We start from the raw sequence: 12569 nt of genomic DNA on the forward strand, positions 1-12569 counted from the left end.
TTGTAAAAACTTAAAGATTTATGATAAAAGACTGTTATATACATTGTCATTTAAACATTGGACTGCTGTTGTAAACAATGCAACTATAGGCCGTAAGGTGAAACCCGTTATTGTTTCATTTCGCTCCACATTTGTGCATCTACTCCATCTTAAAGCTCATAAAAAAGAACGAGTCGTGCTAAGCTACCAAAAAAGGTTTGTCGCTGAAATTCCAGTTGATTATTGATGCAAAGATGTTTTATGCCGAACTAGTTTCTTCAGAGCGTAATAGGATATTCGTCGCGAGTGGAGGTGACAAGGTGCTCAGTGTTGCCAGACTGGTGATGGTGTAGTATCGTACCAAAGACTCAAAATGTTCGTATTTGGAGGATAATTATCGTGCATCTGGCAACCCTGAGATCGGTCAACCAATGACAGTTCTCTCTACAGTCAGAGCTCGCGCAAGAAGATGAACGTAAGATACTGTTTCAAAACTTGTAAGAGCGTAAAAACTAGTTTGTGAAAGACTCAGAGAAACATAAACATCACACGAGGCAAAATCCCGGACGTTTTGGAATCCCTGCCAGACACATTTTTTAGGTCTCGAAAAGATGACATGTCTGGGAAAAAGAGGACGTTTGGTCACCCAGGTAAATCTCATCACTCACAAAAGTCCAGTGATCTCGTCAGCGCCACATGATCCGTAGCAGCCAAGTCATTTTCCGTTTTGTTCTTTTCAGCTTTATACAGCGCGTGGATTTGTGTCATGATTGTGCGTCTTTGCGGTGCTTTGATGCTCACGTCCCCCATTGCTACTCGCAAAACTTTAGTGAACCCCTCATCCTGAACAATATTAATTCCGCAATTGTGCTACTCAGCTTGTCACAGGCAGACTTAGTGAGGGGTCTTTGTTGTTCAGTGAGTCTGGTTTGACGCATTCCACTTGAACACCCCTCGCCGACCAATGCATGCTACACGTTGAGATGTTACTTAAGGCTGGTTGTGCTGGTGAAACGACAACGTCTTCCAGAGTGTACATCTGACTGCACTAGAGCGGAAATAGTTCAATAGGTATATTGGAAGCTCATTCTGCGCATGCGTTAAATGCGTTAAAAAAATTAACGCATTAATCCTGTAATTTAATCATAATGCGTTAACGCGTTATTTTTCACAGCTCAAAAAAAAAAAGAATCAGTTTTGCTTTTGTAGCTTAAACGGATGTTGGCATTTACAAATTGAAGGTGATCAAATCTGTGTTAAGTAAACACTAATTGGGTCATCGCTCCACGCAGTGAACTAATTGCAGCATTCTAGTTCTTAATTGTGGAATTGTCACAGTGCATTTGGAATGCTCATGCAGGAGAGACAGCTGGTGAGAGACGGTGTGGATAAGTCTTCTGGGACCAAATCCAGACTCACCCATGGCTATTTTCCCTTTCTTGTCCTCTCTGTGGTGACTGAGCAGCTCAGGTAGAGAGATTGAAGGAAGGAAGGAGTGTGCATGGTGTTACGGTAATCTCCAGGCTCCAGAGCCTTCCTCCTCCTTCTCCTCCTCAGTTAGACCACACTGCTCTCAGAGTAGGAGCCGTGTAATCGCTTAGGCACCATTTAACCCCCTTACGAAAAGTCACATGCACGTCTCAGAAAAAAGGGATCCTCACCCAGTTATTCGGTGTAATTAAATTGGTTGTGGTGATGTACCAAATGATCATGATCCACCCTCCAATTGTCTAGCAAGCTACATAAAAAATTCTAGTAACGGCATGTGTGTTAAAAGTAGCAATATGCAGCATGGCTTACAGAAAAAAGAAAAATTCCGTAAGTAACTTTCAGATATGTTAAAAGCGAAGAAGCCGGACCATTCTGCATATTATATCAGTAATGTAAGAACGAATGAAATCAGGATATACCAGAACTAGTGTCTGTGCATCAATGTAATCCATTTTAAGTAATCCTCTTTGTTATTATCAGTTGGGTTTTTGTATCATCTCAAACAACAGAAACAGAATGTGTTCAGAGCTTGAGAGTTCGGCTCGTCTGTATGTCATGTGGTGGCAATAATCGCTCCTCCCAGCAGGATGTCAACTGTGTAACAGTTTGATGGAAGAGTTTGTTAGATGTGACAACGTCTCTCTATCTTAGACATGGTCCAATAAGATGGATTCATCTCTCCAACACGCCGGAGTGTCACCAAACAATTGCTCACAATAAAGCCTATTTTCATAGTTGCTATGATCACAACCTGTTTGAAAAGAGAACCACAAGCTTCTTTTATCCACTTGATTCAGTGTCTCGTTCCTGCTTCATATTGCATTTTTTCCAACTATTACTTTAGTCCGTGAGATCGATCATTTTCAATAGCAAGGTCATATTTTGGTGTAATGTAGAGCCAGAATTTGAGAGGCTGTCAAACCTTGAAGGCTATTTGAAAAATGTTTTTTGAAACTGCGGTAGGAGGAAGCAAGAGGGTCTTTAATAATGTGTTGTTGTGCCCTTCGGCAGCTCTCATGCTGCGCATTTTATGTTTTAATTAAGCCACCATTAGTCACATATTCATGCTTCCTTTTTAACAGCTTGAGTTAATAAAGATAACTGAACACTGACTCATCATTGCCTTTAACATTGTTGACACCAGTCACAGTCTCTGTTGTTGTCAGTATAGTGTCTGCTCACAAATTTTGATCACTAAGTGATAAGTGTTGGTCCCAAGGATTCTCAGGAGTTTTTGGTGATTTGTGGCCACGATAGTTAACTTTTGATAACTTTTATAAACATGAAAATGTTTGAATGCTCAAAGACTTAAAAGTATCCAGTATTTCAAAAAATCTGATCCCTCAAATTTGGGATCCACTCCGTGACACGCGAATGCTTTTCACTTTTTTCTCTGACCAGCCTTTTTCATTCCTGTGTGTGTGTGTTTTGTCTTGGTCTCAATGCATTTTGTTACATTGGGAAGGTGCTGATAAATTAACTAGGGCCTTAAAGATTTTTTTTAAGATTTAACATTACGCGCTTGTGTAAGTAACTGTAGTACTAACTGTAAAGGTCTAATTGGCCAATCTGTCATGGCTTATTTTCAAAAGGTATTGTGAAAAGGTTTGTTTTTGGTTCATTTGTGTTCTTTTTGTAATGTTTTAGAATTACCGGCAGTCCAATCGGATCTTAATCAAATGAGGAATGTCAGTACTGTTTTTCCAGATGTGTGTGGATGTGTGCAATGAACAGAATATTTGACCACCTACAGTATCTGTGTCTTATCCAGGCCTGTGAGTGAGGGGGACATGTTGACCCTGCGCTTTGGACAGCATCTCATCAAGGCCTCGGCCGTGTTCCTGCAGACGGAGCTGTCCTTCGCTCTGGTCAACAGGAAGCCTGTGGTGCCTGGACGTATCCTTTCATTACTTACAGGTGAGAGGTGGGCCTGCTGAGCTTAGCACTGTTTGTGGATAGAAGTGTGTGTAGGCTTGGAGCCTCTGCAGCCTCTGTGTGTGTGTGTGTGTGTGTGTGTGTGTGTGTGTGTGAAACCATCACTCAAGTGCAGGACTATATATATATGTGTGTGTGTGTGTGTGTGTGTGTGTGTGTGTGTGTGTGTGTGTGTATGTATGTATGTGTGTGTGTGTGTATATGTATATATATATATATATATATATATATATATATATATAAAAAATAGATTTGGAACAAGTCCAGCTGCGGTTGAGAAAACCTGTTTGAAATAAACAGTTCATGTCAATGGCCGAATTTCACATCTGTATGCGGCTGTTAGCATTGTTGTGCATGATGCCCTCACACAGTTGTCAGGGTGACCTCTGCTCATTGTTGGCATTGTGAATCAGCCTAATTCCACTAATAACTGTGTGTTTCTACAGCACATGGAGGCTTTGTTTGAAAAATATCTACATATAATGTCAATATGTGTTGGTCACAGGATAATTTTGAATATGGTGTCACACTCAAGTTTATCGAATTGCTGTATTCTCTTTGATTTTGCTGTTTGACTGGGAAGCAATATTTTTCCTCACACACAATTGTCCTTGTTGCAATATGTGCCCATGCATTTCTTTAAATGGAGTCTCCATCTTTCACAGTCAATATTTGTATCATTGTTTCTCTATGACTTGACATGAACATTTGCTGCTCAATGGAGCACTTCACGAAAGCCGCCTGTTGTTGCCTGGCAACAGATGCTGTCTTTGCTGTGTGAAACTGACCTTGATATGAAGGCTATACAAGCGGATGTACACACATACGCACAACACAGATGAAGTTTGCAGACAATAACAACGACTGTTGAAGGTTATCAATGCTTGTTGCTATGCATGACGGTTTGCTTTCAATTTGTTTGGTTGATCATTACTTTGTCATTTGCCAACAAAAACATTTTTTGTTCACCTTTAAATAAGCACGGGTGTCGCACAGAGGAAAGGAGAGGCCACGTATCTTCATAAAGAAAGAAAACTTTACTTTTGTGTAGTAATCATTGTTTTTAACCAGCCTGAGCGAAAAAGAAGAAAAAAGCTTAAACTAATTTGCATAATTTCCATTGCTACTTTGTTTGAATAATGTGCTTATTCTCTTTCTGGAATGATAATGGGTTCTTGGCTTTGTGCAAAACTTCTCGAGTGCTGCAACTCTTCCAAACTGAGATAGACCAGGGAGATTTCTTTCTCTGATCTGCTGTACATTTTCACAACGAAGTTACGATGTTACATTATATGTATGTCTAATTAATCGAATGTATTTTTAAACACTGAACATTATGCTTCTCGATTGCTGTTGCCTGACATATACTGAGAAGCCAGAGAATATACTCAATGTATTGTCTCTCCTCAAGCAAAGGTTTCCATCAGAACGAGTCGGTGTTGGTTTCTGCGAACAAGCAGAGATTGGTTTGAGAATTTGATTCGTCAGATTGCATCATAGAAATATGTCCTATTTGTGTTCTGTGTTTTGACTCACAAGGATTACTTATGTTGTGCATCTTCGTGCTTTCGGGTGGATCCTAAAGTGTCCAATTTTATTCAGGGCTACTCCTGAATATTAAACTTATTTTAATGCCTTAGAAATACAAACAGGCATCGAAATAGATTGCAACAGTAAGTTGAGCTCTCAGGGCCACCATAGTACATGCATGCATGATGTCTGCAAAGTTATCATTACCAATTACCGATTAGTAAGATTTTCTGAAATTCCTCTTGCATAGCTTCTTAGGGCCTGTTAAACAGCATTGTTTATCCAATCACATTTCACTTCTCTTTATCTATGTAAGATTAGCCTTGTTAAAATACATTGAAGAGCCTTTGCAAGACCCCAGATGTGTGATTGGTCACAGGGCCCACGTGACCATTAACATGTGCTGTGATTGGTCACAGGGCCCGCGTGACCATTAGCATGTGCTGTGATTGGTCACAGGGCCCGCGTGACCATTAAAATGCGCTGTGATTGGTCAGTGAAGCTACTATCTCAAACCTGTGGAGACTCTGGCGGGGCTCCGTGAGTCGGGTGTCTGCTGCGGAGTGGGTCCTCACGCCGTGTGCTGGTGCTTCTCAACATGGCTTCTGCCCGCGGCCTCTTCCTGCACCATGGCGCAGGGAGAGGTTTTTGCTGGTGCAACTGTTCTGCAATGTCATGTCTGCACTCTTCAGGGTCAGTGTCCTGGTTTTTGTTGATAGATTTAGACGACATGCATTGTCGTTAATGTGACGGGTTACGCTCTCCCCTTGCTGTGCTGGCCCTAGTCGGGTGCATTTCCTCCACTGTGATGCGCCGCAATAGGCTCTTGGTTGTGAGCCATCAGGTTGCATCAGTATTAGTGGCTGCAGTAAGCTGCTTTCCTCTACAAATCTTTTTAAAACAGGGTTGTAGATTTGATACGGCTCTCAAATCATGCTCAATGTTGAGCTAAGGTCTGTTTTCTGATAAAAGACGCAACAGTAGAAAACACCTTACGGAGATCGCATAAAGATTGGCTTTTGGCAAGTTGGATTTTAAAAGAATATTTCCAGAGACTCTCGATATGCAAAGTCAGAAACGTTGTTTATGGAGCTCCAGGCTGCAGCCTGTTGATGATGTTTGTCTTGACCCGCACATACATGAACTGTTAGGCTTTAAAAGTTATCGTTGACAGCTTAAAATAGTGTTAGCTTAAAGCAGCAAATCCCATTGTGCGCGCCCGTGTGCTCGCCCGTGTGCGCGCCCGTGTCTGTGTGCTCACCTGTATGCGTGCCTGTATATGTGTGCGTCACATCGGGGTGGAACTCCGCTGCTTGCGATACTGAGAAGAGTTTTAACTCAACCATGGTCGGTTGATTATTATTATTTTTTTTATAAGTTAAATTTTTTAAATATTTTTAAAAGATGTCCCGCGGGCGACTCACATGGTCTTTGCGGAAGACAAGGTACCGCGGGCATCGTGTAGGCCACCTCTGCTTTAGGGTAACCTGAAGTCATAGGAGAAATTCATTAGACTCAATGCCTGACATTTAAACAGGTTATTTTTATAACACAGTCCATGGTTTCTGGAAAACCTAAAGAACAAAAAATCTATCAATTGAGTTTGTAGTACCTGTTTATGATATTAACTTTGTTTACCTTTCTGCAGTGATGTAGAAATGTACTCCATGGTGTACTAGTGATTGTGAGATCATGGTTGGGTCTGACTTCAGTTTGACCACACCCACCCACGCACATTAAAGTGGCAGCACTCTTCAACGTTCAACCAGAGGGCAGTGAAGCACTGTTTTACAGCCTAGTGTTAGATTTCACTTTCAAATGTTTTTATTTAATTTAAAACATGTAACCAGTAGGGCTGTCAAAATTGCTCAAAATTACATTTGAATATTCCTTTAAAAAAAATACATATATTCGAATATATTCGAATTTCTGGTTGCGCATTAGGCACGTCAATAACAAGACAAATTAATACGAGACATAACTACTTATATAGGTAATTTATTTAAGCTTAAACATATTTAACAAGATATTACCTACACAAACATGGGTAAATAAACTAATAAACCAATACAGCAGACCTTGGCCTCTCGCTCGCACACATGCACTCTTTTTCTTTCTTTCTCTCTCTCTTTCTCTCCACCTCGCACCATCACGCTTTCTGCGCATAGCGGTTTAAATGAACGACAACAATAAACAAATGGTGAGTGCTAATCAAGAGTTTTGTAAAAGCAGACAACGAACTTGTGGCGGACGGCGAAAAATATGTATCCAGACGTGGCTGTTTCGCTAAAGTTTCACATTTTATGCCACGTTCTCTTGGGTGCACATTCTGGAGGTGTATCCTCAAGTTGCTTGTCGTTGAATAGTAAGTTTACTCTAGCTTACATAGTGACCAGGCGTCCTCTTTTTCCCAGACATGTCCTCTTTTCGAGACCTAAAAAATACGTCCGGGATTTTGCCTCGATGGATATTTGTGTTTCTCTGGGTCTTTCACAAACTAGTTATTACGCCCTTACAAGTTTTAGAAACGGTATCTCCCTTACGCTCCACCTTCTTGCGCGAGCTGTGACTGTAGAGAGAACTGTCATTGGTCGACCGATCTCAGTGTTGCCAGATACACAATAATTATCCTCCAAATACAACCATTTTGAGCCTTTGGTACGATACTTTGCCATTTCCAATCAGGCAACACCACTTGCGACCAATATCCTATTACGCTCTGAAGAAACTAGTTTGGCATGAAACATTGCCGCATCAATAATCGATTGGAATTTCAGCTACAAACTTTTTTTTGGTAACTTAGCATGAGTCGTTCTTTTATATGAGCTAAAGATTGCCTAGATGCACGACTGTGTAGCCAGATGAGCGATAACAGGGTTCACCTTACGACCTATAGTTGCAATGTTTACAACAGCTTTTTCTGTGACAGTCAAGCTGGGTTCTACACTTTCCGCCATCTTCCACACAAGTCAGGGTGACCAGATTTAAATTTGTGGAAAAGAGGACACTTCGTCGCGGCTGCGGGAGGGGTTGCCAGATTCACGATAAATATTCTTTTCTTTTTTTTACATTTGAATATTAATTTTCACATTTGAAATTCGGTTTTTAAGAACTCTTCGAATACATATTCAAATTTTGAATATGCGTCGACAGCCCTAGTAGCCAGTGTACCAAACTAAAAATGCAGTTCAACAGACCACTAGCAAGCCATTTGATTGGCCAGCTTCCTCACAAAATGTGTAATGGTACTTGTCCCATCAGAGCAAAAACCAGCATTTTTAACATAAATCCAAAATCAAGTAATTCTGTTTTTTCAAAGTGAATGCAGCCTAGAGTCAGTGTATTTAAGGGAATAAAACAGGCTCAGGAGACAGCATCTTAATAAAATAATGTAACAGGGGCTCACAGGATCTATTCACATTGCAGACCTTTCACTTATCTTTCCTGCCACAATGCTGATGGTGAAATTAATTACTGAATGAAGTCCTCTGTATACTTCTATTGAGGTGACATTGCTTGAAAGAAACCTTAACCACATTGTGTGATGGAGAAGTGTTCCTGCTTTGTGCTGTTAAATGTTACACTTGAAGAAAGAGCTGTATCACACAACAATAGACCAGTCTGATACTGCCATGCAAATGCCCCCAACATAAACACATGACATTATTAGATACGTTCTTTCTCAAATAATTCATTAAACAAACAGCTGATTACACACATCTACTAATCCTGTTAAAAATATATAATTTTGTAGGGTTTTTTTAATCTCTTTGCTGTGGTTGTGAGTGGCAGGTGGGAGAAGGGTTGAAATTATCATAGACACAATGCTGTCCCTCATTATCCAGCAATCTGGATCGCTCAGGCAGGGATTACTGGAGCAGCGGCACTTTTTTTCCCAAAATAGCCCTATACGTGTCTACAGCAGTAATGCGATGGCAACATAGCAAATGTCAAAGGCTATATCAAAGTTATTTGTTCTTTTTAGATGTAGCTTTACTATTCTCAAGGAGATCACGCTAACCTTAGTCAATTCAAATAAATGATGGTGTGTGTGTGTGTAGCTATCAGTGGCGCGCTGTCGGGGTCTAAGCCTAAACTGAAGCACAAAGCTATAGCTATTTTATAACAAATACACTACACATATTTTAATATTTTTTCCCTATTAGCATATTTTCTCATTGCACAGCTGCCTTCATCAGTTCCTCTGCTCCTTCAGGCCTCTTTTATGGCTTATTGGGACCTGTTTAACAGCATTTTTTATCCAATCACATTTCACTTCTCTTTAAACCTGGTTAAAATATAAGGAAGAGCCTTCTCGAGACACGTGTGATTGGTCACAGAGCTCACGTGACCATTAACATGCGCTGTGATTGGTCAGTGGGGCACCGTGACTTGTCTACCACAAAAACCAGCTGGCTGAAGTTATGACTGAAGGAGTAGACTTGGAGATGGATTTACTGTTAACGCCTTTCTCATGGAGGACGTTTCAGGAAAGGCGAGAAACTTCTAGCTTCTAGAACCAAAAACCTATCTGATGACTTGCTTGTGTACTGATGACGCTTTTCGCACAGAGGATTACAGAAATGTGGTGAGTCACGGCCCGCCACTGACATATATACATAAATAGTATATAAATCTGTTGTTTTTTTCTGTACAGGTACCAGAAGAAAAAAAAAAGTATTTTATCAGAGAACAACAAAACAACAGTCTGTTCAGTAGTAAGGGTCCCTGTTAGGAACAAGCCACTCCTTCTTTTGTCAATGTTTTGTCTGTTGCTTACCTTAAAGATGTACGTTAAAGACGAGCAATTGATTAACTTCATACAAAAGCAATAAGTGCTTTTGATGTTTTCCGGTTCAGTTCAGTTTTTCTTACTCAGTGAGAAAAGTCCAGTCTGTTTGCTTGAACAAGAGCACTTAACATCTTCTGAGCATGCCTCCTCATGTGTGGAAAGCTCTCCTCTTTGAGAGAAGAGTAAAGATCCAGAAGTGATACTGACTTAAAGTGCTATGCCCATAATGGAGTGGTTCTCAAACATTTTCTGTCACGCTACACTTTGGAGGAAGAAAAATGTTCGGGCTCCGCCGCCCCAGCAACATTGGAACAAAATGTTCCAACTTTTTGAGACTCCTCCATCCGCGCTCGCTGACAACAGAAACTGAACAACAATACGTGCTTTCACGTAAGGCTCAACTCGTCAACAGTGCCTGACGGTAAGGCTACGGAAGCTCACGCGCACATACATAAATTGCCTTCAAAGTAAAAGCAGTGTTGTTGTATTGCATTCATGGTGTGCATCTTTTTTATTGATTTTTGATTTTTGATTGATCACATGCTGGCCGGACTGGGAGAGCCGTGAGATGCCCAGGTCTGAACTACGCCATCTGAGAGACCTGTGTGCAGCAGTGATAAGCCCCTCCCAATGCAAAAACAATGTACAACAGTTAACGAATGATCAAATAATTAATGGCGTGAAAGGATTGAGAAGTTAACGCAGCGTTAACGCATTAATTTGCCCAGCCCTAATATATATACAGACACACACATTTGAAGGTATTATGATTTGCTTGTTACATATTACTTAAAAAGTTACACTTTGCTATGCATTTCAAGATGCAGATTTTGCTATATAACCATTGTAATAGTGTTAGTTATCACACCATATTATCAGGACTTAGCTAATTTGGTTCTTTAAAGATGCCAAATATAAGATTGGGAACATAGAAACACAGGACCTTTATCAGAAGTCCACTGCAAAACTTAAAGTAAACGTTGTCACGTTCGGTGTATTGCACCTTTAACAGTCTTGAAGGGCTGTTAAGTTTTGCAAACTGCCAGATGTCACTGTGTTCGCTGCCATTCACGTAAATTAATCCTTTTTTTTCTGCACAAATAATGTAGGTGTAAAAATGTCTATCAGTGTTAATTCTAATTCCTCTTATATAATTCACATTGGGACACCACCTCATTTGACAAAGGAAAATATATTAATTAATTAACTCTCATAATATTAACTTAACTTTCAATTTAGCTTTGAAGAAACATTGTATTAATAAATGCAACCAAAAATGACCATGACATTAGCTAGTAATGGTTGAAGGGTTTTGGAATTTGGAACAGCTTTGTATTGGTCTGCAATGCCAAGTTAAAGTTAGCAGTCCGTGAAGAAAGAGGGGTTACTTGGTGCTGCTAATTCTTTCGGTTTTTGATAAGTCAGGTAGGAAACACTTGTGGTTCCCAAAGAAGAGAAGTCCAGTACGTCGACGACACAGTGGTAAGCGGCGAAAAATAATAAAATAATTTTATGGGTCATGAGTCACATTCTGGAAAACAATGCCCATAGGCAGGGCTTCAAACGCAGGCGTAAGAATGTGGAGAATCCTGGGAAAATGAGTCCAATGTCTCTCCTTTGTCTCCAGAACAATGTGATCATACACAACAAAGATCAGCACACTTTTTTTGAAGTAATGTACAATTACAACTGACATTTCTTGATAGTTTGATATAATTGGTAAATTTTTAGTCAGTTATAGATATTTCAGATTAATCCACACACACGCACGTGCATACAAACACCCTACGATTCTGTCACTTTTGCACACGCAGCTGTGCATGGATCACTGGTGTTCGCATGCCAGCAACCATATCAACAAAATCAGGTCATGGGCTTATCTGAGTGCTGAGCCTTGACCTTTTTTTCTTCTTATCTGGTGTGATTACATTCATATCTGTCCTGGGGGCTTTGTTTGTTGGCCAGTTGGGGGTGAGGCCGAGATTTCAGCCGAGTCCCCCAAAGAGCTGTCACAGCCAATTTCTGCAGCCTAAACAGGAGGCACCACAGAGCCCAGTGTAGTAGCAAGCCACAAGGCATGGAGCGAGGGGTGGATCAATCATGCATACAAGAAAATACACAAGACCAAACATACAACAAGCGAAAGAGACAACATGATTTTTTTTTTACCAGAAAAGGTCAAATTGGGCAGCTTAATCACAGTAGCAATTAAAAGTTAATGTAGCCATTATTTCTGCAACACGTACTTGCTTTAAAGATTAAATTCCCATCTGATAGATCACTTGCCTCGTTGGATTGTTTCTTCTTCTGCATCGTACACAATGTCTGCTTTTGATGTTTTACTTTTTCGCTTGTACATTTTTCATATGAGATGCATTATAGACACAACTTTGTTCTTTCTTCTCTTCATCAGTGCTCCACTCTATTTTTACAGAAACAACTATTTGTCGCCGCCTGAAAGATTTTGACTTTTTCAGGAACCGTTGTTTAAAATTAGTAGCAACTTATGCGGATTACATTTTTTTCTTCAGTTCATTTTCTTTACTGCCAAGAATAAGTTGTGCATCACATAACCACAATCTGATGAATAAGCCTATCAAGTTTTCCTAGTCATGTGTGACAGCACCATCATTATTATACACAACTCAACATTAAGAGATATGCTTTGTGCTATGATTACGGTGAAGCATTTCCAGTGTTTCTCCAGTTAAGAGTCAGAACATATGTTACATAGTTACGTTGTAGAATTGTGACAGGATGAACATAACAGCGAGAATGTTGGTAACAAAAAAAAGGATCTATTGAATTGCTGGCCACCGGCCAAAGAAGGCTTCCATTTTCT

The 12569-nt window shown here is 40.2% G+C and overlaps 1 protein-coding gene across 2 annotated transcripts in view; it reads left to right on the forward strand.

The window, feature by feature from the left end:
* LOC137796611 (bis(5'-adenosyl)-triphosphatase-like) overlaps positions 1–12569 on the forward strand; it is a 280461-nt gene that overhangs the window by 108987 nt on the left and 158905 nt on the right. For both annotated transcript variants that reach the window (XM_068594630.1, XM_068594631.1), the window contains one exon: positions 3242–3366. In XM_068594630.1, coding sequence (XP_068450731.1) covers positions 3242–3366 — 125 coding nt within the window. The remainder of the gene's footprint in view (positions 1–3241; positions 3367–12569) is intronic.

This window comes from Clinocottus analis, unplaced genomic scaffold (assembly GCF_023055335.1).
Source record: "Clinocottus analis isolate CAN_PGR_092001 unplaced genomic scaffold, fCliAna1.0.p SCAF_3, whole genome shotgun sequence".
NCBI lineage: Eukaryota > Metazoa > Chordata > Actinopteri > Perciformes > Cottidae > Clinocottus > Clinocottus analis.